The 27,923-nt window shown below is 46.3% G+C and overlaps 1 protein-coding gene across 1 annotated transcript in view; it reads right to left on the bottom strand.

Annotated features, from left to right (window-relative positions):
* LOC141271150 (membrane-spanning 4-domains subfamily A member 4A-like) overlaps nt 1–27,923 on the bottom strand; it is a 193,375-nt gene that overhangs the window by 60,368 nt on the left and 105,084 nt on the right. Inside the window, exon 4 of the mRNA XM_073681252.1 lies at nt 16,451–16,507. Within this exon, the coding sequence (XP_073537353.1) occupies nt 16,451–16,507 (57 nt within the window). The remainder of the gene's footprint in view (nt 1–16,450; nt 16,508–27,923) is intronic.

Consider the following 27,923-nt stretch of genomic DNA (forward strand, 5'->3'; position numbering starts at 1 on the left):
ATGACCTGGAAGAGATTGAACTACCTGCCTTTCATCGAAATGGAATGGTCCACGAGCAACGAGCCCCCAGGAGGCATCGAGGTAAGACGCTAAACCATTTGCCTCACCACAGCTGGAAGGAGACCCAGGACAGCGACCCGGTTGTCAGCCGTATTAAAGAACTGATAACCCAGGAAGGTTCCTCCCTGGAGAAGGAAGCGTCTACACAAGCCAAGCAACTGTGGGGTGAGAGAAGCTGACTGTTCATCTATAGGGAGAAGCTGTGCCGAAGGTACGTCAACCTGAGGACCCATGAGATGGTGTGGCAGAATGTAGTGCCCAGGACGGACATCCAGATGGTGTTGGAGGCCTAGCACGATCAAGCGGGGCACTTTGGCTGGAAGAAGCTAGAAACCCTGCTGAAAGGTCGGTTTTACTGGGTTGGAATGTGGAGCTCCATAGAGAGATGGTGCAGAGACTGTGGACCCTGTAGCCTCAGAAGGAAAGACTACAGCAGCCAGAAGGCACCCCTGCAACCCATCAAGACGACTCGACCCCTGGAGATCGTGGCCCTGGATCATGTCAAGCTATCACCCAGCAGGTCAGGATACTCCTATGCCCTGACCATGGTGGATCACTACTCCCGGTTCCTGGTGGTAGCCCCCGTCAAGGATCTGACGGCAGAGACTGCGGCGAAGACGTTTCAGGCGTTCTTCTGCAGGCCCCATGGATACCCGAAGCAGGTGCTGACAGATCAAGGCTCAGCCTTTGAGGCCGAATTGTTCAAGGAGTTCTGCCATCTGTACGGGTGTAAAAAGATCAGGACTACACCGTACCACCCTCAAACCAACGGACTCTGCAAAAAGATGAATAACATCATCATTGACCTGCTGAAGACCTTACCACTAGAGGAGAGAAATCAGTGGCCAGACCTACTACCTGACCTGGTAGATCTGTACAACCATATACCTGTGAGTTCTACCAATTGTACTCCAGCATATCTCATGCGAGCAAGACCCGGAAAGTTGCCCATGGACCTGGAGCTTGGTGTAGTAGAACCCGAAGCAGATATGTCCACTGAGGACTGGGACACGACCAGACAGGAGCTGTACAGGAGAGTACAGGCCTGTGTCGAAGACAGTCTCACTCGGGTGAGGGACAGGCAGACAGCCCACTACAATAAAAGCGCACCCGCAGAACCCTTCACACCAGGAGAAGTGGTGTTAAAAAGAAAAAGGAGAAACCACAAACTTGATGACCAGTGGGAGAGAGAACCCTACACTGTGTTAAACTCAAGGTTTGATAACAGGAAGACCTGTTTAATTACAAAGGACGGAGGAAGAACGACTGCAACAGTATCCAGGGACCATCTGAAGTTGTGTCCAGGTCTGCTAAAACCCCAGGAGGAAGTGCCTCTCACCGTACCGGAGGAGCCTAAAGAAGCAGTAATACACACTGAACTAGGAGATTTCCTGGCAGATTGGCCCCAACTAGGAGGAGCAGTAATCATACCTGTAATCACCTTCTACCCACAGCAAGAAGAACCTGTAAGTGCCCCAGAAGAGCCTGCACAAGAACAATTCCAGGAAGAAGAATCCCCGGCTGGAGCAGAGCAAGAAGGCCCAGCTAATGGTACACTTGCCAGTCCCGCAGAGAGGTCAAGGCAGTCTTGTAGCCCCTCCACACCTAGTACTGACAGAATGGGAAGTAGTGCAAATACCAGTGCCACACGCATTCCAGTACCACGCAGGTCCACACGTAGTACCAAAGATCAGACCCCTGACAGATATAGAGAATGAAGAAGGAAATTCTGATTGTATAAATAGTTACCCCTGGGGTATGTTGTTATTGTAAAATTGTCATGTATTTAATTATTGTTGTGTTTTGTCTTGCTGATGGACAATTTAAGTGATATGGACACTTAACCTTATCTCTAGTTACCCGTAAGGGTACATAAAGAAATCTGAGGCTGAGGACTGTGAGCAGCCCAAAAAAAACTGTTCCATGTAAATAATTGCACTCCCTGGAGTGCCTTGTCGTTGACCACTGAACAAAAACCCGTTTGGCGTGGCAGAAGACATGGTCCATTACCTGGATCACATATGCCCTGCAGCCACGCCCAGGGCCTACGTGGAGGGTTTGCGGATGGGTCCCTCAAGCTACCATGTACTCTTGGTGAAAAGGACACCATTTACTTGAAAAACCTCTAACCATTGTGCATATATTTATTGTTATTAATGTTTTCTTATGAAACGTTCAAGCAAGTGCCTCCCGTAAATGGAAGAGTTACTATTGTTAACCTGTTTTAGCAAAAAAAATGCTTCAGTCCGGGAGTACTGTGTTTTACTAGGGGGGAATGTGGCGCCCTGCTGCGCTTGGTGCCACAGAACCCAGAAGGGTGCATGGCTGGATTTCTCCACAAGAGGCCCTCACTACATTCAAACACCTCCACCTTCCACTTCATACCAGCAGAGGGAGCCCTGATAGGGATTGTAAGGTAGCGCTATTCATCACGCTGGGGGACACTCGCTTCACGGGGTTAATTAAAGCACACCAGCCACGTTTTCTGATAACACGACATCCAGCAGTTTATTACACTTCATAACTGCACATAACATAGTCCATCTCAGTGGCTCACCGGCATGGTTATACACATAACATCCAGGAGACCTTTCCAATGGCAGACATGCCCGCTTGGCTTTAGATACAGACTTCAGCAAGGTACAACATCAATGTCCATATAAAGAACCATTTTTACCTTTGCTGGGTCTTAGCTGCTTCTCTCAGCTCTGTTCTGCCACAGCTGTGGCTTTAAGGCTTCCCAGCCGTGGTCTCCAAGCCACGTGCCTTCCAGGGCTACTGCATCCCAAACACAGGGATTTAGCCTCTGGCCTCACCAGGCCTCTCCAGGCCTCTCTCTTCCAGCCTCTCCAAGCTAATCGTGTCCCACACACAGGGATCAGGCCTCATGCCTTTCACACCTGTTTCAAAACTACTAGGGTTTATATATCAGTCTGTGCACATAGGACCTGTGATGATGTCACAGTCATGTGATCATTCACCTGAGGGGAGGTACATGGTCAGCTAGAACACACTCCCTGGACATTTTAGCAATGCAGCAAGGTGCTGCATTACATATTCCCCCCCTCTGTTCAAACTTGTGGGGTTGAACACATAATATACACAATCACATTATAACCCACGGTTCACACAGAGACCAACTCCTGGCCCTGGTCTGTGGCTTCTCCGATAGACTCCTCCATCTTTTTCCACTCAGCTTCCATCTTGCTGATTCTTTCCTTAAGGCACGTCTCTGCCCTCTGGAGATCATCACAGAACGTCTGCAGCTCCTTCACCTGAGCTTCCAGACCTAGGGTCTTTCTGCGGAGATCATCATTTTCATTATGGGTGTCCTGCAGAGTGGTCTCAACCACTTGGCGCATGTGTTCTGCATCCGCCTTATCATCCTCTAGTTTTTCTTTAACCCTGAGGAGATCCTCATAGTCTCTCTTAATTTGTTGCAGTTCCCCACTGCGTTCACTACATTCCTTCTTGGATTCACACAGCTCCCGGTTGAACTGTTCGCACAGTCGTTCTAGGTTTTGTTCACGCCCAGAAACTTCATCCTGCAGCGCCTCCTTCTCAAGTTTCAACTGCAAAACCTCCTCCTTGGTTTTGCGGCATTCCTCCTTAACCCCTTAAGCCCCGCGGGTGGTTTGCACGTTAATGACCGGGCCAATTTTTACAATTCTGACCACTGTCACTTAATGAGGTAATTACTCTGGAACGCTTCAACGGATCCCCCTGATTCTGAGATTGTTTTTTCGTGACATATTGTACTTCATGATTGTGGAAAAATTTCTTCGATATCACTTGCGTTTATTTGTGAAAAAAACGGAAATTTGGCGAAAATTTTGAAAATTTTGCAATTTTCAAAATTTGAATTTTTAAGCCCTGAAATCAGAGCGATATGTCACACAAAAGAGTTAATAAATAACATTTCCCACATGTCTACTTTACATCACCACAATTTTGGAACCAAAATTTTTTTTTGTTAGGGAGCTATAAGGGTTAAAAGTTGACCAGCGATTTCTCATTTTTCCAACAAAATTTACAAAACCATTTTTTTAGGGTCCACATCACATTTGAAGTCACTTTGAGAGGTCTTTATGACAGAAAATACCCAAAAGTGACACCATTCTAAAAACTGCACCCCTCAAGGTGCTCAAAACCACATTCAAGAACTTTATTAACCCTTCAGGTGCTTCACAGGAATTTTTTGAATGTGGAAGAAAAAAATGAACATTTAACTTTTTTCATAAAAATGTTACTTTAGACCCAATTTTTTTTATTTTCACAGGGGTAACAAGAAAAAATGGACCCCAAAATTTGTTGTGCAATTTCCCCTGGGCACGCAGATACCCAATATTTGGGGAAAAAATACTGTTTGGGCGCACGGCAGGGCTCGGAAGGTAAGGAGCGCCATTTGACTTTTTGATTGTAAAATTTGCTTGAATAATTAGCGGACGCCATGTTGTGTTTGGAGAGCCCATGTGTGCCCAAACTTTGGAGCTCCCCCACAAGTGACCCCATTTTGGAAACTAGACCCCCCAAGGCACCTTTCTAGATGCATAGTGAGCACTTGGAACCCCCAGGTGCTTCACAAATTGATTCGTAACAATGAAAAAGTGAAAAAAAAAAACACTTTTTCATTTTTATGAATCAATTTGTGAAGCACCTGGGGTTCCAAGTGCTCACTATGCATCTAGATAGGTGCCTTGGGGGGTCTAGTTTCCAAAATGGGGTCACTTGTGGGGGAGCTCCAATGTTTGGGCACACAGCGGCTCTCCAAACGCAACATGGTGTCGCTAACAATTTGAGCCGATTTTCCGTTAAATTTGTTAGAGGACACCATGTTGCATTTAGAGAGTCCCTGTGTGCCCAAACATTGGAGCTCCCCCACAATTGACCCCATTTTGGAAACTAGACCCCCCAAGGCACCTATCTAGATGCATAGTGAGCACTTGGAACCCCCAGGTGCTTCACAAATTGATTCGTAACAATGAAAAAGTGAAAAAAAAACACTTTTTCATTTGTATGAATCAATTTGTGAAGCACCTAGGGGTTCCAAGTGCTCACTATGCATCTAGATAGGTGCCTTGGGTGGTCTAGTTTCCAAAATGGGGTCACTTGTGGGGGAGCTCCAATATTTGGGCACACAGCGGCTCTCTAAATGCAACATGGTGTCCGCTAACAAATTTAACGCAAAATTGGCTCAAATGTTAGCGACACCATGTTGCGTTTGGAGAGCTGCTGTGTGCCCAAACATTGGAGCTCCCCCACAAGTGACCCCATTTTGGAAACTAGACCCCCCAAGGCACCTATCTAGATGCATAGTGAGCACTTGGAACCCCATTTGCTTCACAAATTGATTCATAAAAATGAAAAAGTGTTTTATTTTCACTTTTTCATTTTTACGAATCAATTTGTGAAGCACCTGGGGGTTCTAAGTGCTCACTATGCATCTAGATAGGTGCCTTGGGGGGTCTAGTTTCCAAAATGGGGTCACTTGTGGGGGAGCTCCAATGTTTGGGCACACAGGGACTCTCTAAATGCAACATGGTATCCGCTAACAAATTGAATGGAAAATCGGCTCAAATTGTTAGCGGACGCCACATTGCGTTTGGAGAGCCCCTCTGTGCCCAAACTTTGGAGCTCCCCCACAAGTGACCCCATTTTGGAAACTAGACCCCCCAAGGCACCTTTCTAGATGCATAGTGAGCACTTGTAACCCCCAGGTGCTTCACAAATTGATTCGTAATAATGAAAAAGTGAAAAAAAAAACACTTTTTCATTTTTACGAATTAATTTGTGAAGCACCTAGGGGTTCCTTGTGCTCACTATGCATCTAGATTGGTGCCTTGGGGGGTCTAGTTTCCAAAATGGGGTCACTTGTGGAGGAGCTCCAATGTTTGGGCACACAGGGACTCTCCAAATGCAACATGATATCCGCTAACAATTTGAGCCGACAATTTGTTAGCGGATATCATGTTGCATTTGGAGAGTCCCTGTGTGCCCAAACATTGGAGCTCCCCCACAAGTGACCCCATTTTGGAAACTAGACCCCCCAAGGCACCTATCTAGATTCATAGTGAGCACTTGGAACCCCAGGTGCTTCACAAATTGATTCATAAAAATGAAAAAGTGTTTTTTTTTTCACTTTTTCATTTTTACGAATCAATTTGTGAAGCACCTGGGGGTTCCAAGTGCTCACTATGCATCTAGAAAGGTGCCTTGGGGGGTCTAGTTTCCAAAATGGGGTCACTTGTGGAGGAGCTCCAATGTTTGGGCACACAGGGACTCTCCAAATGCAACATGATATCCGCTAACAATTTGAGCCGACAATTTGTTAGCGGATATCATGTTGCATTTGGAGAGTCCCTGTGTGCCCAAACATTGGAGCTCCCCCACAAGTGACCCCATTTTGGAAACTAGACCCCCCAAGGCACCTATCTAGATTCATAGTGAGCACTTGGAACCCCAGGTGCTTCACAAATTGATTCATAAAAATGAAAAAGTGTTTTTTTTTTCACTTTTTCATTTTTACGAATCAATTTGTGAAGCACCTGGGGGTTCCAAGTGCTCACTATGCATCTAGAAAGGTGCCTTGGGGGGTCTAGTTTCCAAAATGGGGTCACTTGTGGGGGAGCTCCAAAGTTTGGGCACAGAGGGGCTCTCCAAACGCAATGTGGCGTCCGCTAACAATTTGAGCCGATTTTCCATTCAATTTGTTAGCGGACACCATGTCGCGTTTGGAGAGCCCGTGATGTGCCTAAACAGTGGAGCTCCCCCACAAGTGTCCCCATTTTGGAAACTATACCCCTCAAAGATTTTATTAAGGTGTATAGTGAACATTTTGAACCCAGAGGTACGGCACATTATTTGTTTACATTAGGTCATCATATTGAATAAGTTGTCATTATTCTTGAGCGCAAGTGCTCGCTACTTGAGTTTGCATCGGGTACTCAGGTATGCACCATGTACAGCGTGTGCTCGAGTGACATGCTCGAGTCCCTGCTCCGCATGTTTCACGGTTATTATACACCCAAAAAAAAACATGCGGGGATCGCTCGTGCATGGCAGGCAATCCCCGTAAAGTTTTTTGGCCGCGAAGCATATGGGGCAGAGACTCGAGCATGTCACTCAAATACCCACGATACTAAATGCATACCAGAGCACCCGATGCAAACTCAAGTAGCGAGCACTTGCTCTCAACACTAGTCGCCATATCGTCATCTTTTTTTCTTACTTTTGAAAAAAATCCCAACCCCAGCCCTAACCCTAGCACAACCCTAGCCCCAGCACAACCCTAGCCCCAGCACAACCCTAGCCCCAGCACAACCCTAGCCCCAAACCCAGCCCTAACCCTAGCCCAATCCTAACTCAAGAGTTTATTTTTGACGCCGTTCCTTGTGCGGTATAAGTGATTAGACGACTTTATTCTTCGGGTCGGTGTGATTACAGCAATGCCAGAATCATATGGGGTTTTTATGACTGACAGCTGTCACACACTAAAAGACGCATTTTTTGTAAAATCTAGTTTTTGCATCGCCATATTTTGAGAGCTATAATTTTTCCAGATTTTGGCAGACAGTCATGTGACGGCTCGTTTTTTGCGGGATGACTTGACGTTGTTATTGGTGCCATTTTCAGGCACGTGACATTTTTTGATCGCTTTCTATTCCGATTTTTGGGAGGCAGAATAAACAGAAACCAACAATTCAGGAATTGTTTTTTTTTTTTTTTTTTATTCTGTTCCGCGTGTGGTAAAATTGATGAGGCAGCTTTACTCTTCGGGTCAGTACGTTTACAGCGGTACCACATTTGTATCATTTTTCTATGTTTTGGCGCTTATACACAATAAAAGCTATTTTATAGAAAAAAATATTTTTTAGTATCGCTTTATTCTGAGAGCTATAACTTTTTTATTTTTCGGCTGATGGAGCTATATGGTGGCTTGTTTTTTGCGGGACGAGATGACGTTTTCAGCGGTATCATTTTTATTTATATGCGTCTTTTTGATCGCGTGTTATTCCACTTTTTGTTTGGCGGTATGGTGATAAAGCATTGTTTTTTGCTTGTTTTTTTTTTTTTTTTTTTTACCGTGTTCACTGAAGGGGTTAACTAGTGGGACAGTTTTATAGGTCAGGTTGTTCCGGACGCGGCGATACCAAATATGTGTACTTTTATTTTTTTTTTTTATTTTTTTTATAATAATATTTATTGATGGGTACATTATATTTTTATTTTTGGTGTATTATTTTTTTTATTTTTTTATAATATTTTTGCACATTTTTTTTTTTTTTTTTTCCACTTTCACACAGTTTATACACTTTATTACTTTGTCCCACTCTGGGACTTTCACTTTTTTTTTTCTGATCGCCTGCATGGCACAGGAATGGAGCACCATCCCTATGCCATGAAGGCTGTCAGAAGTGCACAGTGTGAAGATTGCTTGGAGATGCACTGCGCATGTCCAAGCAATCTTCCTGCTCTCTGGTGACCCGGATGTTGTCATGACGACATCGGGTCGTCATGGCAACACCCGGGAAGCCTTTGCAGACTGCGCTGGAAGCCGGAAGAGGAGGTGAGTATCGCCGATCACCTCCCCTTGCCCCCGCAATGCCGCGATCGACTTCGATCGCAGCATCGCGGGGGTTAATGTGCTGGGAGCGGTGCGTGACCGCTCCCTGCACATAGTACCGGGTGTCAGCTGTGACAATCAGCTGACACCCGGCGGCGATCGCGCCCGCACAGCCTGTGTGCGCGCGCGATCGCGATGACGTACTAATACGGGTCTGACTCTTAAGTCCCAGGGCACAGACGCGTATTAGTACGTCAGATGTTATTAAGGGGTTAATTCCATGGAACATTTCCTTCCATTGGTTAACTTCCTCGTTGCTTTCCTCCAGTTCTTGCTGTAAGTTCCTCACAACCTGGTATATTTTCTGCCGTTCAGACTCCAGGTTTTCCCATAGTTGCTGCACGTCACTCTGACACTGCTGCCTGATAGGCTCCAGCTCTTGGTCATGACTGGCTGCCTCCTCTTTCATGGCTGTCAGATCCTGATCCTTCTGTCTCAGTACTGTATCGGAGGTTGCTACTGGCAACGTCACCTCCTCTTCTGCCTCTAAAGGAGGATCCACACTTGAAACAAAGGCACACAGTACTACATTTTCTTTATTTTCACTTGCAGCAAAGACTATAGGAGCAACCTTTTTGTGGCTCTTGCGCCGTCGACGACGAGAGGGGGACGTTCTCTCCTCATTTAGCTCCTCCTGACTGAACTCTCCTTCTACTTTCAAAGTGTCACCGTCAGCTACGGGGTCTGTGTTACTCCCCATGGTGTCATGGACCAATAAGTCACCTCCCACTTTGACGTCAACCCCTTCTACTGGAGCTACCCCGTTATCAACGGTCAAATTGTCATTTTTAGGCGGCAAAAACCCACAACCAGTAACAAATTTTGGCTTTCTATACTCCACGCTCTTTTGGAAATCCGCCCCCTTTTTATACTCCGCCCCCTTTTGGACACCTACACCTGTAGGAGAATTTTTACAAAAAAAAATCAACAATAAACTTAGGACTCAGTTCACAACATCTCTTACCACCTCCCCGGGCACTCTGAGACAATACTGGCGCCCCTGGAGAGTCCACAGAATGGTCCACTGCCGCCATTCTATACGGTGCCCACAGCTCCTGCGGTTCCTCCACCATGTCCTGTAGACGTTTCTCACATTCCTGCTGCGGTTTTAACCGGCACTTTAACTGCTCTAAAGTTTCATTTTCTTTTGCTGCTCCGTTCACAGCCATCGTGGTACACTATTCACACACACCGCTCTCCCTGGAAAATTTTCGTGGCCCCTCTGAGCCACAGCAAATCAGGTTTGAGTGTGATGACAATTTTCGTAACACCTGCCGAGTCACAGCAAGGTGCTTTAATCTTTGTGACCCCGCCAAGTCACAGCAAGATGCTTTAATCTTCATGACCCCGCCGAGTCACAGCAAGATGCTTTAATCTTTGTGACCCCGCCGAGTCACAGCAAGATGCTAGTATCCACACTCGTCGTCCTGTGCCGTTACCCCTAGCAACCGGGCTGCAGTTGCCCCTAGCAACCGGGCTGCAGTAGCCCGCATTCTCGAACCACATGTAAGGTAGCGCTATTCATCACGTTGGGGGACACTTGCTTCACGGGGTTAATTAAAGCACACCAGCCATGTTTTCAGATAACACGACATCCAGCAGTTTATTACACTTCATAACTGCACATAACATAGTCCATCTCAGTGGCTCACCGGCATGGTTATACACATAACATCCAGGAGACCTTTCCAATGGCAGACATGCCTGCTTGGCTTTAGATACAGACTTCAGCAAGGTACAACATCAATGTCCATATAAAGAACCATTTTAACCATTGCTGGGTCTTAGCTGTTTCTCTCAGCTCTGTTCTGCCACAGCTGTGGCTTTAAGGCTTCCCAGCCATGGTCTCCAAGCCACGTGCCTTCCATGGCTACTGCGTCCCAAAAACAGGGATTTAGCCTCTGGCCTCACCAGGCCTCACCAGGCCTCTCCAGGCCTCTCTCTTCCAGCCTCTCCAGGCTAATGGTGTCCCACACACAGGGATCAGGCCTCATGCCTTTCACACCTGTTTCAAAACTACTAGGGTTTATATATCAGTCTGTGCACATAGGACCTGTGATGATTTCACAGTCATGTGATCAGTCACCTGAGGGGAGGTACATAGTCAGCTAGAACACACCCCCTGGACATTTTAGCAATGCAGCAAGGCGCTGCATTACAGGATATATAAAGGGAAGGTGGAGCCAGGCAGTGGAGTTGAGTCTGAGCCTGAGTTAGAGATTGGTCAGAGTCTTCAGTCCAAGTCAGGTTAGTGTTGCAGTGTGCTCAGAGAGTGAGCAGCACACAGGCTGCTGTGAGAGGCAAGCTAGGCCTCCAGCAGCTCTGAAGCCAGACAGAGAGCGTGCCGAGGCTCAGAGAGCGGTGAAGACTCAGCACGCCAACTGCCTTGTAGTGAAGGCCCCGCGCGTGGCCGACGGCGAGGAGAGAAGGAGTGATAAAGGGGGCAGAGGAGCATACCAGGCTCACCCCAGTATATTTACCGGACACCGGATCCGAGCCTACAGGGACCCTTCACACCCAGTAGGGTTAACCGGAATCCCAGGAGGACTACAAGTCCCTGGCAGACCTGAAGCTAGACTCACAGGACCAGGAACCAGGAAGGTGCCAACGTCCAGGGAAAGTGGTTACCAACCAGAGGTCCCACCTCAGAGCAACAGGTTAAGTAAAAGCAGGACACATAAGCTAGGCACAGTTGCAGGCTGGCCAGGAGCTTACACAGAGACAGACACGGAACAGGAGGCCTTATACCCGCTCACTGGGGAGAAGTCCAAAAGTGCGCCCTTCACCTAGAGTACCCTTTACCATATCTAACAGCTGTATCAGTAAAGGTAACGAAGCAAAACCCCCTGCCTCTGTCCGTTACTCCGGCTGCGCCATCGTTCCCTACCTGCACCACAACGCCCAGCGAACCCACCTCCATTCATTCTACACTGCCCTGAGGCCTGCTCCACCTGTGGGGAGCCGTCCCATCAAAGCTGCCCCTAACATCAGCCTCAGTGGACTGTCGCAGCGCTGGTAACCTCTTACCAGAATCCACAGGTGGCGTCACGAACTTTTATTTTCATATTATTAAACCCCCTTTTTTGGTGCACTGTCCGCCCTGGGCCAGCCACCGTGATATACATATATACTGCCCCAGACAGTAAGGCCCCACCGGGGGCACGACAGCCTCCAATACCATCTGGATGTCTGTTCTGGGCACTACGATCTGCCATACCATCTCATGGGTCCTGGGGTTGACATACCTTCGGCACAGTTTCTCTGTATAGATGAACAGCCGGCTACTCTCATTCCACAGTTGCTTGGCTTATGGAGAAGCATCCTTCTCCAGGGAGGAACCTTCCTGGGTTATCAGTTCTTTGATACGGCTGACAACGGGTCGCTGTCCTGGGTCTCCTCCCAACTGTGATGAGGTAAAGGGTTTAGTGTCTTACCACGATACCTCCTGCAGGTGCGCTGCTCGTGTACCATCCCATTTCTGTGGAAGGCAGGTAGCTCAATCTCCTCCAGGTCATCCACTTCTTCTTCAGTGTCCAACTGGTGAGGCATTCTGGATAGGGCATCGGCGTTGGCGTTCTTGTGGCCTGCCCGGTATTTGATGGGGAACTGATAGTTTGACAGCCGGGCCATCCAACTCTATTCCATGGCTCCCAACTTGGCTGTCTCTAGATGCGTCAAGGGGTTGTTGTCAGTATAGGCCGTGAACTTAGTGGAGGCGAGGTAGTGCTTGAATCGTTCAGTGATGGCCCAGACCAAGGCCAGGAACTCCAACTTGAAGGAGTAGGACGAAGCTTCCTGCTGGCATAGGCGATCACCTTCTCTTTGCCATACTGCTTCTGGCTTAACACAGCTCCTAGTCCCTCGTTGCTGGCATCAGTGTACAGCAGGAAAGGTTGGCTGTAGTCAGGGTATGCCAGGATCTCTTCGCCAGTCAGGATCTCTTTCATCACTGCAAAGGATTCAGCCTGCTCTTTACCCCACTGGAAGGGGGGGTTTTTGCCTCTGTTGGACTGTCCTACCAGGAGATCTTGCAAAGGCGCTGCCTTCTTTGTGTAGTCCTTTACAAATCTCCGGTAGTTCCCGACCAGTCCCAGGAACTGACGTACCTCCTTGTGATTCTTCGGCTCTGGCAATATCTGGATGGCAGTGACCTCCGGGTCTGGTGCTACTCCTTCTGGACTGACGATGTGCCCCAGGTACTGAACCTTCTGTTTGAGCAGGTGGCACTTGGAAGGTTTCAATTTCATCCCATACCGGGACAACGACTCAAATACCTCCGCCAGGTGCTTCAAATGGTCCTCATACGTCTTTGAGTACACTATCACATCATCCAGGTATAGCAGCACGATATCGAAGTTACGGTGTCCCAAACAGCACTCCATCAATCTCTGGAATGTTCCAGGGGTGTTGCAGAGTCCGAACGGCATACTGTTGAACTCGCAGAGTCCCATCGGGGTAGTAAAGGCCTTCTTCTCCCGGTCCTCCTCAGCAACCGCTACTTGCCAGTACCCACTAGTGAGGTCAAGGGTAGAGAAGTAATTTGCAGATTTTAGTGCAGCCAGGGATTCCTCTATATGGGGCAAAGAGTATGCATCTTTATGTGTTATGCGATTTACCTGTCTGTAATCTACACACATCCTCATGCTTCCATCCTTTTTCCTGACCAGGACCAGGGGAGCTGCCCAGGGGCTACAGCTATCTCTTATTACCCCTGCTTTCTTCATGTCATGCAACATTTCCTTCACTTTCTGGTAGTGTGCTGGTGGTATGGGCCTGTAACGTTCTTTGATGGGTGGATGGCCACCTGTGGGTATATGGTGTGTACCCCTTTAATTCTCCCAAAATCAAGTGGGTGTTTGCTGAATACCTGTTCGTATTCCTGGACCACCCTGTATACACCTTGTTTTTGATGGACAGGAGTGGCATCAGTCCCAACATGGAGCTGTTGACACCAAACCTCCAGCTGAGCTTCGGAGTCATTGTCCTCCACTGTATCTGGTGCGGTCAAGGATTTCACTGTGTGTATGGCATCATCATTCACAGTATACAACCTGGCAACAGTGGCGTATCTTGGTAGCTTAACTTCATCCTCCCCACAATTTAGGAGACGTACAGGTACCCTCCCATTGCGTACATCAACCACCCCCCTGGCAGTTAAGAGTGTAGGTCTGTGCTCTGAGCTAATGGGCTCCACTACCGCCTGGTAGTTCTGTCCCTTGAGACCTATTGCTGCCCTACACCAAATCAGCATTTCACTCATCGGGGGAATCACAATGGGTATCGGGTCTGTCACCCATACATTTCCAGTCTCACCACCGGTTAGCTTTACCTGTTGCTGGTACAGGAGGGCTCGTATCTCTCTCTGGAGCACCTTCCTCTGCCCTGGTTTGGCGGTGTCAGCAATCTGTTGCAGCAAAAACAACACTTCTCCCAAACAGTTACCGACAATATTTGTACCTAGTGTCATATACAAGTTTGTATCACCAGGGTTAGACTCCACTACAATCAGTCCTTGGTCCTTTAGCTCCGCTCTCCCCACCTTCACTGTCACGTCCTTAACCCCTACTAGGTTAAGAGGAAGGCCGTTAGAGGCATACACGGAGAGGTTTGGGGCTGGCGGCTGGAGTTCATCTACGGACCAGTACCTTTTGTAGAGGACATCAGGTTTGATGGTTACCTGCGAGCCGGTGTCCAGTAATGCAGTTGTTGCTATCCCATCCAGCACGATGGACAGGAAAGGCCTTCCTCCTACGAACCGGTGATACCAGCTTGATGGGCCTGGTTGATTTACTTCTGGGTGTCGGCCCTCTGCCCCAGGGTTTGCTCGTTTAAAGGACAGTTCTGCGCTGTGTGGCCTGCCTTGTGGCAGCGGTGGCAGACGAAGTCTCCTGGAGGGTGACATTGGTCGTTGGTCCTCCCACGGGGTGGCATTGTCCTCCTTCTCCTCATCCAGGGGACATCCTCAGGGCTGTCGGCCAGTAGGATGCTTCCTTCCGGTTCAGGCTCCGTCTGTAGCTGCAGGGTGTTCAGGACAGTGGCCAGGGTTTTACTTAACTGGCGCACTTCAGAGCGCAGGCTGTCCAGCTCGCTAGGGGGCACTGTTTGCATCTTTGTTTCGGCCGTTAATGAAGGAGCAGTGGGTGATGCGGGCACTGGGGTGGCCCCACCCTGGTAACGCTGGATAGCAGTATCTGTTGTCTCCAGGGGCTGCAGCCCCTTTATAGCCATGTCCTTAAGGGTGTCAAAGGTGGCTTCTGGATGGTCTAAGGCCCACCACCGTACAGTTCTGCTCTTCTCCTGGGACCTCAAACCCGGATGAACTACTCCGTCAGCATTTTATTTTCATTTTGTATGCTGGCTGGACTAACCTGTTTCAGGGCCCGCAGGACTTCCTCTAAGCGCCAGGCGTAGTCCCGGACACTGTCCTCAGGTTTCTGGGCACAGTGGTAGAACCTCGTCCGGAGATCTGTCTCAGTGCGGTTTTCAAACACAGTTTGCCGTCTCTTAAAGATGATGGATACTGATTCCTGGCCTGCGGCTGGCCAGGTATCAACTTCCCGCTCTGCAGCACCAGTCAATTGTCCTAACACAACAGCGGCTCTCTGCTTGCCAGTCATAGAATACATGTCCAGTACACCACATATTTTTCTCTTGAATCCAGACAGGGTGTCTGGTTTGCCATTATACTGGGGAAGCCATTTTGCTCCAGGGATATACGGCAGGGCCATGGGTATTAACGGAGTCACAACCCCTGCTGGTAGAGCGGCCGCTCTGGTCTGTGCAGCGCCAGGCATCAGGAGCATTCACCGGTGCTCCGGCGGCTTGCTGGTCGTCGGCCATGATTGCGCCCCCCTAGTGAACCGGAGCCTACCTTCTTCACTATCAGGTAGGCCGCAGCTCCGCACGCGACAGTCTTCTTCCAGGACCTTGCGTCGCTCGCGTCTGACGTCAGAGCGTCCTCTGGACTCCTTCCAGGACCTGACGTTTCCTGGTTCGACGTAAGGGGCGGGGCGTGTCCTGGGCTTTGCGCGCTTCCAGCGGTAACGCCCCTCTGCTTCCCGCGTGGCGACAGGAAGATGGCGGACAATGGTGGGAAATCTCGGGAATGGCGGGAAACCTTCACCACAGTGAGTACTACAGTCCTTAAGGCGCACAGTACCCGGTGGCAACGGGCACGGAATCCTGTTTGTGACGCCAAGGTTGACGCGCCCCCTGGGCCGTGGGGGTTACTCGGCAGCAGGGGCTATGGATGCCGGTACAGCGGGGATATCACGGTGGCTGGCCCGGTCCGTGACCCAGGGCGGTCAATAAAAAAGGGGGATTTATTTATATGAGATTTGTGAAGTTTTTCGTGAAGCCACCTGTGGAATGCGTCCAAAGGGAGCCGCCACTGCGGAGCAGTCCTCTGGAGCTGGTGTTTCCCTGTGTGCCCCACGCTAGTGGATGTTCACGACACCGCATTTATGCAATATGCATAAATAGTTATGGGCCAACGAGGCTTTTATCTGCTTCTCTCAATAGAACATTGAAAATCTAGTCAGCTTCTAACTGCAAGTATGCAAATCGTCTAAATATGGTCACGTGCATAACTAAAAACTTACCTTCTCAGCCTAGTAAACCCTCAATTTATATTAATTCCTTTAGATAGATAACCTTATATGACAAGTTATCAGGATAGTACTGTACATTATTTGACATGTTAAACTTTACCACATCTCTATAAGAAAATATTTAATTTGCATATTTCAAACTTCAGGAAGAACTCACCTGAGGGATACTTTGTCTTTTTTGAGCACTGATTGTTAAAGCTCCAGCAATGATATACTAAAAAAAACATAAGAAACAATATAAGAAAGTGAAACTATGTACACTGTGTGCAGAATTATTAGGCAAATGAGTATTTTGATCACATGATACTTTGATACTTTTTATACATGTTGTCCTACTCCAAGCTTCATACGCTTGAGAGCCAACTACTAATTAAGTAAATCTGGTGATGTGCATCTCTGTAATGAGGAGGGGTGTTGACTAATGACATCAACACTCTATATAAGGTGTGCTTAATTATTAGGCAACTTCCTTTCCTTTGACAAAATGGGTCAGAAGAGAGATTTGATAGGCTCTGAAAAGTCCAAAATTGTGAGATGTCTTGCAGAGGGATGTAGCAGTCTTGAAATTTCCAAACTTTTGAAGCGTGATCACCAAACAATCAAGCGTTTCATGGCAAATAGCCAACAGGGTCACAAGAAGCGTGTTGGCCAAAAAAGGCGCAAAATAACTGCCCATGAATTGAGGAAAATCAAGCATGAAGCTGCCAAGATGCCATTCGCCACCAGTTTTGCCATATTTCAGAGCTGCAACATTACTGGAGTATCAAAAAGCACAAGGTGTGCGATACTCAGGGACATGGCCAAGGTAAGGAAGGCTAAAAAACGACCACCTATGAACAAGAAACATAAGATAAAACGTCAAGAATGGGCCAAGAAATCTCTTAAGACTGATTTTTCAAAGGTTTTATGGACTGATGAAATGAGAGTGACTCTTGATGCGCCAGATGGATGGGCCAGAGGTTGGATCAGTAAAGGACAGAGAGCTCCACTCCGACTCAGACGCCAGCAAGGTGGAGGTGGGGTACTGGTATGGGCTGGTATCATCAAAGATGAACTTGTGGGACCTTTTCGGGTTGAGGATGTAGTGAAAATCAACTCCCAGACCTACTGCCAGTTTCTGGAAGACAACTTCTTCAAGCAGTGATACAGGAAGAAGTTGGTATCGTTCAAGAAAAACATGATTTTCATGCAGGACAATGCTCCAGCACATGCATCCAACTACTCCACTGCGTGGCTGGCCAGTAAAGGTCTAAAAGAAGAAAAAATAATGACATGGCCCCCTTGTTCACCTGATCTGAACCCCATAGAGAACCTGTGGTCCATCATAAAATATGAGATCTACAGGGAGGGAAAACAGTACACCTCTCGGAACAGTGTCTGGGAGGCTGTGGTGGCTGCTGCACACAATGTTGATCGAAAACAGATCAAGCAACTGACAGAATCTATCGATGGAAGGCTGTTGAGTGTCATCATAAAGAAAGGTGACTATACTAATCACTAATTTTTTTGGTTTGTGTTTTTGCATGTCAGAAATGTTTATTTCTAAATTTTGTGCACTGATATTGGTTTACCTGGTGAAAATAAACAAGTGAGATGGGATTATATTTGGTTTTTATTAAGTTGCCTAATAATTCTGCACAGTAATAGTTACCTGCACAAACAGATATCCTCCTAAGATAGCCAACTCTAAAAAAAAACCACTCCAACTTCCAAAAATATTAAGCTTGGATATTTATGAGTCTTTTGGGTTGATTGAGAACATAATTGTTGATCAATAATAAAAATAATCCCCTAAAATACAACTTGCCTAATAATTCTGCACACAGTGTATGTTTAACAGGTATGAACTCAAAAGATTGGCAATCAGCAATTGAATGAGATCACTCGAGTCATTGGTCAGCCTTAGTCTACGTTCTCACGGTAGTATTATGGCCTGTATTTCACATCAAACCAGGAGTGGGTGAAAAATACAGAAGTGGTGAAGTGTTACTATTCTACTTTTCCTCTGATTGTCCCTCTCCTGGTTTTGGTTTACAAATACTGATGTGAGATACTGACTAAATTACTGCTGTGTGATGAGGGCTTGGGAGGGTTCTGTACAATCGCACACTAAAGATTAGTCATGGCATCATGACGTGCGCCATAATCTTGCAGAAGTATGTGCATAACCCTCAGAAGCCCCAGGCCTTATTCTACCTGGATTTCTGGGCCTTGGTAAATGATCACTGAATTCAACTCGAACGGTGGGAATCTGAAGATGCAACTAGGACCAGAGGAGTTGTGGTGAATAGCAGAGGGGCCAGAGAGTTGGAGTGAGTAGAAAGTTTCTTTTTATATACATTTTGATGGCCTTTTACAGTTCAGAAATGGTGCTGACACTCAAATTTATTCACTCATATCCAGTCAGCTTCTTTGTGAACCAATATTTATCCAAATTTTGTCACATGCCCAAAAAGGTAAACAATAAAAACATCAACTTGTCCTGCAAAAAACAAGCCCTTATATGACTCTGTCGGACGAAATATGGAAAAATGATTGCAAAAACTACTCTTTGCAAAAAAAAGCGTCTCTTAGTGTCTGACAGCTGCAAAACATAAAAACCCGATATGAATCTGGTATCGCTGTAATCGCACCGACTAAAAGAATAAACTCGTCTAATCACTTATACCGCATGAGGAATGGCGTAAAAAATAAACTCTAGGGTTAGGGGTAGGGTTATGTTAGGGTTTCTCATGCTGTCATTTGTGTGACAGAGCGGGAAACAGGGGCAGTGATCGACAGTAACATCTCTACCGCCGGTCAAAACGCTATGGGTTCACACTGCCAGGCGTCCCACCGCGTGTCATAGGAGCCGGCTGATGGGACTACTACTGTTACAACTCTCCTGTTAGTTTTTTTTTAGTTTGCTGGTCACATGACCATTTTGCCTATTTAATCCGGCTCCGCCCTCCTGGCTTTGCTGGACTTCATTTGTATTTACTACTGTTGAGTTAGCTTGTTGCTCTATTGCCGTTCTCTGTTAGTTTTGCTAGTTCTTCGGACCTCTATGCTTTTTGTTGTGTGTTTGTCTTTGACTGCTACTATTTCTGCTAGGAGGTGTCCAACTTGTCCCAGTCCCTAGATCTTGTAGGGATCCCTCCCCCACATCTATAGGTCTGCGTTCAGACTAGCCGAGGACTTAAGCGGGTCTGATCGCAGGATCAGGTTCCCCGTTACATCGTAGGGATCTAGTTTAGTTCTATTGTAGGGACAGTTCTCCTGTCTTTCCTTAGTTTCTGTAGCAGATCATAACAGTAAGTCCAGCCATAAAAAAATAAAAAATAAAAAAAAATAAAAAGGAAAGGATTTTCTCTGGGGAAAGACCTCCAGTTTTCCATCATGATCTCGGTGCAAGATTTGGCTCAACGCTTGCAGGGACTCTCTCTGGAGGTGACCAAGCTCCAACAACACGTGAGTAGCTGTTCTGGAGCACATTTTGTGGATCAAAGGTACGTCTGCCTGATCTATTTTTTGGCGAACAACAAGATTTTTTTTCTTTTAAAAATGCTTGTCTATTATATTTTCGTTTGAGACCCGGATCCTCTGGTGATGAATCACAGCGCATAGGGTTCATAATGTCACTTTTGCGCAAAGAACCTCAGGGATGGGCCTTCTCTCTCCATCCTAGTGATCCGTGCTTTAGTTCAGTGAATAGGTTTTTTTCTGCTTTGGGTTTGTTGTACGATGATCCTGATCGTGTCTCATCTGCTGAGTCTGAATTAAGACGTTTGAGACAGGGATCAGGTAATGTGGAAAAATATTGTTCTCACTTCCGTCGGTGGTCTGCCCAGGTAGGGTGGAACGATTCAGCTTTGAAAAGCTTGTTTCTGGCAGGCCTAGGTGAAAGGGTTAAGGATTTACTGATTGCTTATCCCACACCTGGAAACTTGCAGGAGGCAATGCAATTAGCTATACGGGTGGACAGGAGACTGTGTGCAAGGGTTAATGACATCAAATCCTCTGCTATGTCAGCTTCGAGTCCTGAGAGGTTCTGTGCTGACAATGGAGAGCCGATGGAAATTGGGGCGATGGCACCCCGCTTTCAGGAAAAAGACCGCCGACTTTCTGAAGGCTTGTGTTTCTATTGCGGAAATTCTGGTCATTTTATTAAGAGCTGTGTGCTTCGTAAGAAGAAAGAAAAAAAAATGGTCAGTCATGCTCGTATTGCCTGTTTAAATTCTAAGGGGGTATTCCTATCTGCCACTACTGCTGCTCAGGATGAATTAATTGAATTTCGGGTATTTGTGGATTGTGGATCTACTCTGAATGTGATTGATGGGGGATTCTTGGAAAAACTTAGATTAGAACCTAAAACTTTGTCATCCCCTATTGCTGTGGTTTCTGTCGATGGCAATCTCTTGAAGAATGTTACTCACAAGGTCTGTGAATTTCCCCTCACTATTAATGGTATTCATCAAGAGAATTTGGATTTGGTGGTATTGGATAATTTGCCTTCTCCAGTAATATTGGGGTTACCCTGGTTAAAATTGCACAATCCTGTACTGGATTGGTCTACCAATGAAATTAAGTCCTGGAGCCCTAAGTGTTATGACAAGTGTTGTAACGGACGTATTGCTGCGGTGGAAAAAGGGGAATTACCTGTACCTATTCAGGATTTTTGGAGAGTTTTTTCTGAGGAGGAGTCGCAGGTTTTGCCTCCCCATAGAGACTATGATTGTACCATTGAATTTGTCCCTGGAGCGACTCTTCCTAAGAGTCGTTTATTTAATCTTACTATTCCTGAGAGAAAGGCTTTGGAGGAATACATACAGACAAGCTTGGCCGCTGGTCACATTAGGCCTTCCAAGTCTCCTGCGGCTGTTGGTTTTTTTTTTGTGAAAAAAAAAGATGGCGGTTTACGTCCTTGTCTGGACTTTCGTGAGATTAATAAAATTACTGTACGCAATCCTTACCCACTGCCATTGATTCCCGATTTATTTAACCAGTTAGTGGGGGCCAAGTGGTTCTCTAAAATTGATCTCCGGGGGGCATACAATTTATTGCGCATGAAGGAGGGTGATGAATGGAAGACTGCTTTTAACACTCCTGTGGGTCATTTTGAGAGTCTGGTTATGCCTTTTGGTCTCACCAATGCTCCAGCATTTTTTCAGAATCTTATTAATGATATCCTTAGACCTTTAATCGGCAAAGATGTGGTGGTGTATTTGGATGACATTTTGATTTATTCGCCGGATCTGGAGTCTCATTGGCGGAGCGTACGTGAGGTATTACAGTTATTAATGGACAATTCGCTTTTTGCTAAGCTGGAGAAATGTGAGTTCGCTGTACAGAGAATTAGTTTTTTGGGCTACATTATCTCCAGTGAAGGTTTTGAGATGGACCCGGTTAAAGTTCAGGCTGTACAGGAATGGCCTAGGCCTATTGGTTTGAAATCGATACAGAGGTTTTTGGGTTTCGCCAATTATTACAGAAAATTCATAAAAAATGTTTCTATTATTGTCAAACCGCTGACCGATCTCACCAGGAAAGGTGCTAATGCGGTTCAGTGGACTTCTGAGGCAATTGAAGCTTTTGTGTTTCTAAAGGAGAGGTTTTACCTCTGCTCCCATCCTTATGCAGCCTGATGTGACTAAGCCGTTTTTGGTTGAGGTTGATGCTTCTTCTGTGGGGGTTGGTGCTGTGTTGTCTCAGGAAAACAAGGATGGAGTACATCCCTGTGCCTTTTTTTCAAAAAATTTTTCCGAGACTGAACTTAATTACGATATTGGTAATCGGGAATTGCTGGCGATTAAACTCGCATTTGAACACTGGCGTCATCTCTTGGAAGGTGCTGAACTTCCCGTTCAGGTTTTCACTGATCATAAAAATCTGATCTATCTTGATGCTGCCAAGCGCTTCAATGCCCGTCAGGCTAGGTGGGCACTTTTTTTTTTCGCGGTTTAATTTTTCCGTTACTTACATCCCGGGTACCAAGAATGTTAAAGCGGATGCTTTGTCTCGCAGCTTTTCTCCCATGGTCGGTGTTGAGGAGGAAGAGGAGACCATTTTATAAGAAGGTGTTGTGATTGCTGCTTTGGACTCCGTTTTGGAGGATGAGATTCTTAAAGCACAGGAGAATGCCCCATCTAACACTCCCCATGGGAGGTTGTTTGTGCCTAGGACCTTTAGGAGAGATTTGTTTGTTGAGTGTCATGAGTCTCGGTTGGCAGGTCATCCAGGAATTTCTGAGACCAAGAGACTTGTGGGTCGCAGTTTTTGGTGGCCTGGATGGCAGAAGGAAGTCATTAAGTGGGTGCGCCAATGTACTGGGTGTGCTAGATCCAAGTCTTCGCATGCTCCTGCTGCGGGGTTGCTTTGCCCTCTGGAGGTTCCTAGTGCACCTTGGACACATCTGGCTATGGACTTTATTACTGACCTTCCTCCCTCTGAAGATTTCACGGTCATCTGGGTGGTCGTGGATCGTTTTAGCAAGATGTGTCACTTGGTTCCCTTCATCAAACTGCCTTGCGCTAAGACACTCGCCAAGGCCTTTGTCAAGGAAATTGTCAGACTACATGGTGTTCCTACTGACATTGTTTCTGATAGGGGACCTCAGTTCGTGGCTCGTTTTTGGCGTGCCTTTTGTGACAGGTTGGGAGTTCATTTGTCGTTTTCATCCGGATATCATCCTGAGTCTAATGGTCAGACAGAAAGGAAGAACCAGGATGTTGAGCAGTTCTTGCGTTGTTTTGTGGCAGACAATCAAGAGGGGTGGTCTGAGTTTCTGCCACTTGCTGAATTTGCTCTTAACAACCATACATCCTCTTCTGCTGGGTGTTCGCCTTTTTTTTGTTGTTCTGGGAGACATCCGTCTTTTGGGTCATTCTCCAAATTGGTTTCGGCTGTGCCTGAGGAGGAGAGTTTTTCCGGTGATTTGGAGAGAGTTTGGACGGATGTGCGTGGTAATCTTCAGGAGGCTAACAAAAAATCTAAGAGGTACTTTGATAGGAAACGGCAAGAGGTTTTGTTTGCTGTTGGTGACATGGTTTGGTTGTCCTCTAAGAATCTGCGATTGAGGATTCCTTCTAAAAAATTGGGTCCCAAGTTCGTAGGGCCCTTTAAGGTACTTCAGATAGTTAACCAATCTGCTGTTAGGCTGGAGGTTCCTACGTCCTGGAGGATTAATCCGGTGTTTCATGTTTCTCTGTTGAAAAAAGCTGATGTGTCGGATGGTGACGCCTCTGCCACTGTTCCTCCGGTGGTGGAGGACGGGGAATATGAAATTTCCCGCATCCTAAATTCTAGACGGTATAGAGGGAGTTTGCAGTATCTCGTCGCTTGGAAGGGTTTCGGACCTGAGGATAACTCATGGGTGAGGGCGGATGATGTTTCTGCCCCCAGACTTGTCCGAGCATTTCACAGGAGGTTTCCTGGTAAGCCTGGGCCTAGGGGATCCGGAGGATCCTCTTAGTAGAGGGGGTACTGTTACAACTCTCCTGTTAGTTTTTTTTTTAGTTTGCTGGTCACATGACCATTTTGCCTATTTAATCCGGCTCCGCCCTCCTGGCTTTGCTGGACTTCATTTGTATTTACTACTGTTGAGCTAGCTTGTTGCTCTATTGCCGTTCTCTGTTAGTTTTGCTAGTTCTTCGGACCTCTATGCTTTTTGTTGTGTGTTTGTCTTTGACTGCTACTATTTCTGCTAGGAGGTGTCCAAGTTGTCCCAGTCCCTAGATCTTGTAGGGATCCCTCCCCCACATCTATAGGTCTGCGTTCAGACTAGCCGAGGACTTTAGCGGGTCTGATCGCAGGATCAGGTTCCCCGTTACATCGTAGGGATCTAGTTTAGTTCTATTGTAGGGACAGATCTCCTGCCTTTCCTTAGTTTCTGTAGCAGATCATAACAACTACCCCCATGATCTGGTGCCTTCTGTCACTGTAAACAAGCAGCGCAAAACGATAGCCAATTTCAGATTCGGCATGAATATGGCACATTCGGATTTGTGATTAGACACACAAGCATTTTTTCTTAAAATCAGCAAAATTTGGAAAAAAGTCGGTAAAAGTACGGGAAATTATTGCATTGCCACTAAAGTATTTTTAGCACATTGACTAGGATAGTTGTGGTGTATGATGAGCGGGGGGGGGACGTGTTTGATGAGGGGAGAGGTTGGGAAGAGCTCAGAGGAGTGGCATGCTTGTACTTTTTTTTTTCCCTAACTTTATGTGCGCAAATAGCGGCTAGCCAATCAGGGCGCAGGAACCATCCACAATGTACAGAAACAAGGGCTTGTGCCATTGGCTGCTGAAATCTCATGTCCTCTCTATATAAAGAGTGGCCATGTTGTTTTAATGCCATTTTTTCAGTGTAACAGTGCAGAAAGGATGCTCCTTGTCTGCTCCTGGATTCATTAGAGATTTTAGCTAGTTAGCTAGGCGGTTGCTTCTATGTCAGATAGTTTAGATAGCTAGTGTCCTGTGTGGCTGTGAAATAGACCATCTAGCAGATTTTTCTTTTCTTGTGCCATTAGTGAGGTCCAGACAAAGACAGCAGGACACATTTCATAGAACCCTGTTGTGCACGGCTTCTATTGTACTCCATGCACGAGCACACCTTTAAAAATAAAATTCAGTTGCTAACATGATGCAGCTTGCCATATCTAACCTTGTCATTTTGTGGCACTGAAATTCAGCTGTATGCAGAGCTCATGCAGAGAAAAAAATCTATTTTTTTCTGTGACTAACGTGATGCAGCATGCCATATCTCAATTTATCATTTTGTGGTGGTGAAATTCAGCTGTATGCAGAGCTCATGCAAAGTAAAAAAATCTACTATTTTCTGTGACTAATGTGATACAGTAGGTCAGATGTCAGTTTGAAATTGTTTAGAGCATATATTCGATTTTATACAAGCCTCATCCACAGTAAAAAAAAAAATCTGCTGTTACTAATGTCATTTAGTAGGGGAGATCTCAGTTGGAAATTATTTGGAGCATATATTCTATGTTATACAGGCCTCATCCACAGTAAAGAAAAATAATTTCTTCTGTTACTAAGATGATACAGCAGGCCACATCTCAGCTTGACATTTTTTGGTGCTGATATTGTTCTCCATCCAGGGGTTCACATGATAAAATCTAAATTGGTTTTCATACTACTGTGCTACTTAAAGCAGGCTACATTTCATCTTTTAATTGTTTGGTGCTGACATGATAAAATATAATTTTTTTCTGTTACAACCATGCTACAGAAACTAGGCCTCATTTCAGCTTTTAATTATTTTGTGTAAGTATTGTGCTACAGTCAGGAGTCCACATTTCAAAATCTATATTGGTTGTGCTAATAGCGTGGTCCTGAAACCATGCCACATGTCAGCTTGGACAGGGCTTGGAGCAGTTTTTCTAGCTTAAACATTGATCAGTAACTGGTGGATGAGTGAAAGGTGTAGGCCTAGTGCTCTGAGAGCTTTGCTAAATTCAGGCAACACAAATGAAGGCTACCCAACTTGGAGACCAAACATGTCCAAGAATTATGGTCAGATACCACTAAAGTGGAATCAATATCTCTTTATATATTTTACTCACTTATATAATGCCAATAATTTTACAGCGCTTTACATTATCAATTTCTCCATAGTAGAAGTAGTATAATGGGGCTCTGACACCCCTTCCAGTAAAGGCAACCTATGAGATAGAAACCCATCTTGGAGTCTCCATATTTAAAACATTTGAAATGGCATGGTTATTGAGCTTGAGATACTCCTGTACCATCTTTTCCAGTCGTTCACTATGTGTCAGACTTGTACTCTGTTCTGCAGGTGAACAGTCTGGTCTAAAAAAAGAGTGAAACAACTCCCAGAAATTTTTTTTTTTTTTACATTTATTTTACTCCTATAGCGCCATTAATTCCACAGCACTTTACAGACATTTATAGACATTAGTGACATTGTCCCTATTGGGGCTCAGAATCTAAATTTCCTATCAGTATGTCTTTCAAGTGTGGGAAGAAAAATTAATACCTACAGGAAACCCTCGCAAACACGGGGAGAACATAAACTCCTTGCAGATGTTGTCCTTGGTGGGGTTGTAATGCAGGACCCCAGCGCTGCAAGGATGGTAATTGTTTTTTTTTTGTGTTGAAGATTCAACGTTCCCATTGTTGTAAGTCTATAACTGGGATGCACACTGTGTGCCTCACTGCTGTATTGGGGGGAACCACCCTCAAGATTGTCTTCAAGAATGTTTTTATACTCCTGCAAGGGCGCGTTCCTTTCCGGAGGGGAAGCATTTGGCAAAATTTACTCTTGTACCATGGATCGAACAGAGTGGCAACCCAGTAGTCAGCACTATTTCAAATCCTAACAATACGGGCAATAATCATGTTGCAAATAGTGCTGCAAGAAGGTGATCATGGGTCGGTTTCTTTCATGAGGTCCCAGTCCATAGTGTGTTGGTGGCGGGATAATACTCAAGCTTGCTTCTTCCATCCCCTCCTCGCAACCACGGACAACAGAGAGGGGATCATTATCATCTTCAACTCCTAACTGTTGCGCGTCAATCACCTCTTCCTCCTCGTCCTCCTCCATTTGTTCCTTGGCTCCTGCACCTTCAACTAATAGATTGTCTGGTACCTTGAGCTTCCCATGATCACTGTAATCCACCCTTACATGGCAACCGCTTGAGTGATGACAGTCCGGAACTTAGAGATATTGTTAGCCCTTCTACGTACTCCTCTACTTCCTCCTCTTCCCCAGGGACCACCATCTCCACATGTAGACTATTCAAGATGTGCTCCAGCATGTAGATGATCGGAATATTGCTGCTGATAATGGCATCTTCAGCGCTAACCATCTTAGTAGCCATTTCTAAAAGGTGCAGAAGGGTGCAGAGGTCCTTCATCTGTGTCCACTTAGCAATTGATTTGCGCCACGTCCGTACTGAGTTTGCCCAGGCTATATGACATGAGATACTGCGTTAGGGCTCATCTCTGCTGCCACAGTCGCTGCAACATGTGCAGAGTTGAATTACCCCATGTCGGCACATCGCATATCAACCAATTAACCAATAGCTCAAAAGATCTCTGCAGCGACGCAAATTGATGACCAGAGAGTTGCGAATGGCAGAAGTGAGCACAAAACGGCTGTGGTTCTGCAGCAGCGCATCCAGGCCGGGATAGTGGCAGAGAAATTGCTGTACCATCAGGTTGAGGATGTGAGGCATGCAAGGCACGTGTGTGAGTTTGCCTCGGCAAGGGCCGCCACCAGGTTTGCACCGTTATCGCACACGGTCTTCCCCATTGCTCATATTCTGCATGGATAGCTGTCCACAACTCTTAATCTGTATGACTGCAATCTAAAAGGCACATTAATTTAAACACTGCCTGATTGCGGTGAGCCCCGGCTGCGCAGTACGGAGGTGGGGGAATTCCCTCTGCACTGTTGGAACGCATGTCTCATTAAGGCATTGGTTGAGGGTGCAGGTGAAGGCCTTTAAGGATGTGGAGGAGGCAAAAGCAGTGGAGGCAGTGTTAGATACAGAGGTTTCTCCCGCAAGCCTTGGGGAATCCAAGATTTGGTGTCTAGTGACACATTGGTGTCTAGTAGTTTAGTTCTCCATGTTCTGATGTATATTTGTTTAGTTCTCCAACCCTAG

This window comes from Phyllobates terribilis, unplaced genomic scaffold (assembly GCF_046119375.1).
Source record: "Phyllobates terribilis strain yellow unplaced genomic scaffold, ASM4611937v1 Scaffold_5__5_contigs__length_657084704, whole genome shotgun sequence".
Lineage (NCBI taxonomy): Eukaryota > Metazoa > Chordata > Amphibia > Anura > Dendrobatidae > Phyllobates > Phyllobates terribilis.